General features: G+C 37.5%; 1 protein-coding gene across 2 annotated transcripts in view; it reads right to left on the bottom strand.

Annotated features, from left to right (window-relative positions):
• Window positions 1-3,799: 3,799 nt before the first annotated feature.
• The window catches only part of LOC135942963 (tyrosine-protein kinase RYK-like), a 63,943-nt gene continuing 62,012 nt past the window's right edge, over window positions 3,800-5,730 (bottom strand). For both annotated transcript variants that reach the window (XM_065489327.1, XM_065489326.1), the window contains exons 8-12: window positions 5,511-5,673; window positions 5,175-5,378; window positions 4,958-5,117; window positions 4,683-4,819; window positions 3,800-4,610 (exon numbers count right to left, since the gene is read on the bottom strand). In XM_065489327.1, the coding sequence (XP_065345399.1) occupies window positions 4,499-4,610; window positions 4,683-4,819; window positions 4,958-5,117; window positions 5,175-5,378; window positions 5,511-5,673 (776 nt within the window). In that variant the 3' untranslated portion in view covers window positions 3,800-4,498. The remainder of the gene's footprint in view (window positions 4,611-4,682; window positions 4,820-4,957; window positions 5,118-5,174; window positions 5,379-5,510; window positions 5,674-5,730) is intronic.

The following is a 5,730-nucleotide window of genomic DNA, read 5'->3' as shown; positions in this document are numbered from 1 at the left end:
AATTGCCAACCAGAATGATGAGATATAGGAATGATAGTGAAGTACAAGTAGTACAATATTTTTAGGTGTATGAGAGAGAGGTCCTTTTTAATGAATGGCATGAATATCACAGGCAGGCATAGTATTCAAGTTGATTCAAGTGGAGGTGGGGCACAGTCCTACGGCCGACTGTTTCTTCAGCATACGTGGCTGCGTGCTGTGACATGTGGCATTAGTGAACAGAGAATATTGCTTTGAGGAAGACTAGCATAGCAATAGCAAGGCAATAGACAAGGCTCCCCAGCTGACAAGACTGAATGTGTGTAGTATGGAAAAAATTTGGGAGGGGACCAAGGAGGGGTGTCTAATTTAAAAGCCTGCCCATTGTCACTGTGTCTGCGCCTTGTCTGTGTCTAGACAAGCAGTCGAGTTGGTGACATAGTTTTTTTACCTCTCCTCTGATTTTACTGATTCTGCGGTTAACAAGGCTGAAGGCACACTGAGGCAGACTGCTAGCGCAATAAAATTTTTGAGTCGACTTAATTTGTAATTGAGTTTAAAATACGCTACAAAAAGTTTAGTTTTCCTCAATATTAAAAAAATCATTTTTGCGGAAATAGTTCATAGAGGTTTTTTAATGGCTGGTATAACTTCGCATACATTTTGATAACCGTATTTTGTCAATGAGTTGATGGGCGTGTAATGTCTTCTCCATGGTGTCGTGCATACTAGAATAGGGAGAAATTTGCATTGGCACTCAGTTGTGCATACTTTCTAAATACCAATTAAATGCTTCGAACACTCGGCATTTTTCTTTTGCGGTGAGCGATGCCGCCACAGTCGCATGCATTTTTGTCGAATTTGCGTTCAATGCATAGTATTCTCTCGGATTTTTCGCAACATTTTATTTAATTGCTCCCAGTATTGAAGCAAAATTTTGTTTTGTTCAAACATGCGTTAAAAAGACAGCATGGTTCATTTATAAGAAGCCACAATTTTCAACTTTCATTGATTAAAATGTATTTCCATTTCCAAAAGAACAATAATTAAAACATTTAATTTTAAAGTAAACACAAAAATTCATAAAAGTGCGCATATTTTATACATATTTTTTCGGCAAACTGTGTCAAAGAAAGCGATGGGCTTGCACTTTACAATAAACTTTGTATGCTTATATATTATATACGGTCCTTTATTTTGGTTACACTATATATGGGAGTTTTAATTCTTTTGCCTGCAGACCAATAAATTTCCGCAATTCTATTACTAATAATAATTTCAACAGCAAAATTTGTTGCTGATTAGTTTTGAATCTAGATTCCAAGCAGCGTAATATCAATATGCATTTTTATATTATACCTTTAAAATCCAAACGAATTTATCAAACACTTTACCTATGGAAAAATTACACTTTTCGCCGCCAACTTACAGTTTTTGCCATCCATTTCGTCATTATGGTATTCTCATAAGAACTGGCGATATGTGTAACCCTGCGGAAACTGTAATTTTTCCATACTACTACTACTCACACAAAAAGATAGAAACAAACGTCGTCTCGCAATCGAAATATGTAATTAAGTATGGGTGAATTTGCGTTATTTTTTCCAATCTATGAAAAGGCAGCTGGATGTTTTGTAACATGGATCTTTCGGAACAATTCCGCCAGGAAATAAAGTTGCTGGAACTGGAGCGCCGGATGAGCATGAGCACCAAGAAGATAAATCCCCATTGTCATCCTCCGCTATTGGTCCAACTGCGGTAGGTGCTTGAGCTTTCACTGTCAGTATTGTTTTTTGCTTTAAACAATGATGGAGTAATATGGTGAATCATTACATGATGGATCAAAAAGAAAGATATCGTTTAGTTTGTTTGCACTGTCCAATTCCAAGAGATGTTTGCCAACTGAGCAGCAATAAGAGTGAGCTTCACTATAGCGCTTCAAATAAAAAATGGTTCTTAAATAAGGAAAAAATAAGTTGATCATAATATCTCTTACAAATTTTCGCAGAAGTCTTTTTCCCAGGAATAAAGTTTTGCTATTCGGCAGTGACACCAAGTTTCCAATGTCAGCTTTTGAAATTTCAGCAAACATTGGAAGCAAACTTGTAAAATATTTTACTTTTAATGGTTACTGACAACTGATTTATAAGTGTTTCCTGGAAGTTAGTCACATTATCATATTCGCAATTAAAGACCATTAATGATTTACATCTCAGGAGCAACTCTGCAGGTTAATCTCGCAAAAATGATAATTTGGTTGGCAGAACAAAACTGGTGGAATTTGGATCAACAAAAAAACAAAAGAATTATTTATAAATTTATGCATATTAGACTTTGGTTCTTGTTCTATCAAATCAAGTGAATGATATGATTTTTTGAACTTATTTTGCTGCAAAAAATTGTTCTTTAAGCGAATAAAGATTAGTTTAAAATAAAATTGATCGAACTATATATAGCTCACCACAATTTTGCCATCAATATATCCTTGTTTGAGTTGAGACAGAGATTTCATATTTACAGTTTGGAAAAAATAATGATTTACTTGGCTCAAAAGAATGAAGGAACATGAAACCCCTAACAGTAGAAACAACATCTCGTGGTGTTATTTTTGGATTACACGTCCAAAATGCTCGTATAAATTGCAAAAAGTGGGTGCAAAATCTGAAGCATCGCGCGTGGAAAGTCGACAGGATGTTTTCCAAAACACAGACAATGGAAACGAGAAACTACTCTGTTTATGCCCCACATACAAAATTTATTGGAGAATTGGCCGCAAAATTGGGCAGAAGCATCGATGATGTGGCATGAACTATATAGTTCCCAGAAACATTCAGATCCGGCATGCTGATTATATAAGCTCTTGTTTTTATCTTTTCAAACTGTGACAAAGGGTTATATTCAGTTCTGTAAAATTTATACTGAAGGAAGTTAAATTGTTCTAATCACGTTCGAGGAAATGGTAGAAGTTAATTGGTTTATTATAGAGGACTTGCACTCACAGTCCTCATACTCGAGTAGGAGTTAAAAGTCAAAGGCTACTTTTTGACAAATCAGGTAGTGAAACCCGTGACAGGTGTGACTTAAGTCATTTAATATGAAGATGATTGTCAGCAAAAAAGGTTCCTTTCCGACTTTGGTTGGCCAGCGAGGGGGGGGGGGGTGACGAAAAACTAAGGGTCAAACTTAAGTTATGGGAAATCAATATCAGGTTAAAATAATGGTTCAGAATCTACTATGCGCATGTTTCATGACTATTTGGCTGTTTGTGTTAAGCCATCAGTACTATAAAACATGAACATGATACCTTTCGCCTCATTGTAAATGTACGCGTTGAGATGTTTCCGATATTTCATAATGGCATATTTAATCTTTTGAATCAACTCGTGGTGGATGTAATCTGCGGTCATTTTATTGTAATTTGTTTGTCCACGAATGCAAGAATCCTTTAGCGGTGAATAACTAAAATACTCAAACGATTGAGTTAATTGATAAATTCATATGATCATCATTCCTGCAGCTAAGAGAAATGACGCAGTAAAATATATGTCGTGCTAGACATGCTGTATGTATGTTACTCCATTATATTATTAATCTGTGGGAAAATATCACAATTTTTATTTTCATTACAGGAAGCTACGCTAACATAGAGGAAGTAAAGAGGAAGCGGTAATTTTGCTATGGTCCCTTTTATCATTTTGTTCATATCTGATAAACACATAGCACAATATTTCATTTCATACAATGTTGATAGAAATAAAGAAGTGAAATTGATAGTTTTAGTGGCTTTTTCTGCAAATTAAACACATAATATTTTATTTTAATACATTTTTATTTTATGAAAGTCTATGCAAGGTTCGTGAATTATTGGGATAATCACATATATAATAAATGAAACACAACATTTGGTTTAGTGTGATTTGTTGCAAAATAAAAGTTTGGAACATATAATATAATGCAATGAATCCAATTAATAGAATATTATAAATGAGACCCAGAAAACTGTGTAATAGATAATTAAATTCATTTTTGAGTAACCAACTATACACCTTTTCAAATAGCAGGAAACATTCATACATTTTCCATAACATTCTTAAACTTCTAACCATGAGTGAGATTATCGAGTACACTAAACACGTAGTAAATTTTGTTCTCTTTCACCCTGTATCTTAAGTGCGCGACTTTTCCACCATTCTACATCTCACTAAAGTTATTACTTTTTTGAACTTTCCCTGGTGTCTCTTTGCCGTTCCTATCCAAATCCAACCATGAAAGGTAATCTGAAGTTTTCTAAGAAATTTCAAGACATTGCCAAAACATCTACGAATGCCATCGAAAGTGCTATTCGGCACATTGAAGACAGCAAACGATTACATAAATCAATGAAGGTGCAAGGATGAAACGACAATTATTAAAAATTTCAACACAAATTTTGACAGCTACTTTCGATTCATTCCATTTAAGCGGCATTTTATTTGTCCTTAACATTAAGAATCACATTGGATGACGTAAATTTAATGTGTTACACATATCTTCCCAGAGCTGTGTAAAAGGCCTGCAGACAAGGGAGCAGTTGGGGGAATGTTGGTCTTTCGTCTGGTGCTGACAACCAACAGCATGCCATTACGGAAAATCTGGAATCAGGTATTGATATTTTATACCGAACTGTTTCAAAACAAAACCAAAGTGACAGATTCCAAGCTTACAGTTCGTCTGGGCAGTTGACTGGCTGCACTAGTCTGTATCCATCTCTAAGGTATTCTGCCATCTCAAAAGGGTCAACCTCTGCGTACGGTTGCTGTGCAAGGGTGGCCAGCTCCCAGAGCAAAACTCCAAACGCCCACTGAAAACCCAAACGTAATTAGTGAAAATTTGCACAGCCGCTGAGCTCACGCGTCAAGTATTGCGAGGCGTGGATATGCAACCTGCGTTACCGGTGGGTCCAACAGGTTGCATAATACACAATTCATAAGGGGCTTACCACATCAGAGGCGGGTGAAAATTTTCTGTGCAGCAGCGACTCCACCGCCATCCAACGGATTGGCCTGTTCTCGTTGTCGCCCAGGCAGTGGTAGTCATCAGGGAAGAGGTCCCTCGCCAGGGCACTGTCAGTCACCTTCACCCTCAGTCTTTCGTCCACACTAGCAAAAATTTTCACGTAAATTGCGGGGAGAGGAATGAATCCTTTTTACACTTACACGCAATTTCTCGTGGCCACGTCTCGGTGAGTGAGTTTGTTGCCATGCAAGTACATCAGGGCAAGCGTCACCTGCAGCGCCATGTGCACCAGATCCTGGGTCATCAAGGAACTTTGACCTTCTTCGTCGTCGGTGGAGAGAGGCGCCTCGTGTTTAGGTTGCGGGTCACCGTTGCTGCCCCTCAGTCTGCAGTTCTGGAGAAATCTGTGGCCCAGGTTGACAAAACAGGAAATTTTAACATTTTGTTAATGTCTGAGAGAGCAACACCTAACAATCTTCAATGCGAAATAATTTTTCTAGTTTTCCGCGAAATTTTCAAGCGTTGCGGTGTCTTACTTTTTGAGATTTCCGTGGCCCATCATGGGGTAGACAAGCATCGGATGTCCTCTGGGCTTGGGCAGGGCAACGGCTAAAATTGGAAGAAGGTTTTGGTGTTGCAGTCCGTAAAACATGGAGCCCTCGGCCAGCAATAGGGCCACTTGGAATTGTGAAGCTACGTCTGAAAAACGACAGTAAATTTTGTTTTAATTAAATGTTGCGGAAAAATTATTCGAAA

This window comes from Cloeon dipterum, chromosome 4, assembly GCF_949628265.1.
Source record: "Cloeon dipterum chromosome 4, ieCloDipt1.1, whole genome shotgun sequence".
Lineage (NCBI taxonomy): Eukaryota > Metazoa > Arthropoda > Insecta > Ephemeroptera > Baetidae > Cloeon > Cloeon dipterum.
This window is presented reverse-complemented; position numbering and strand designations above follow the sequence as displayed.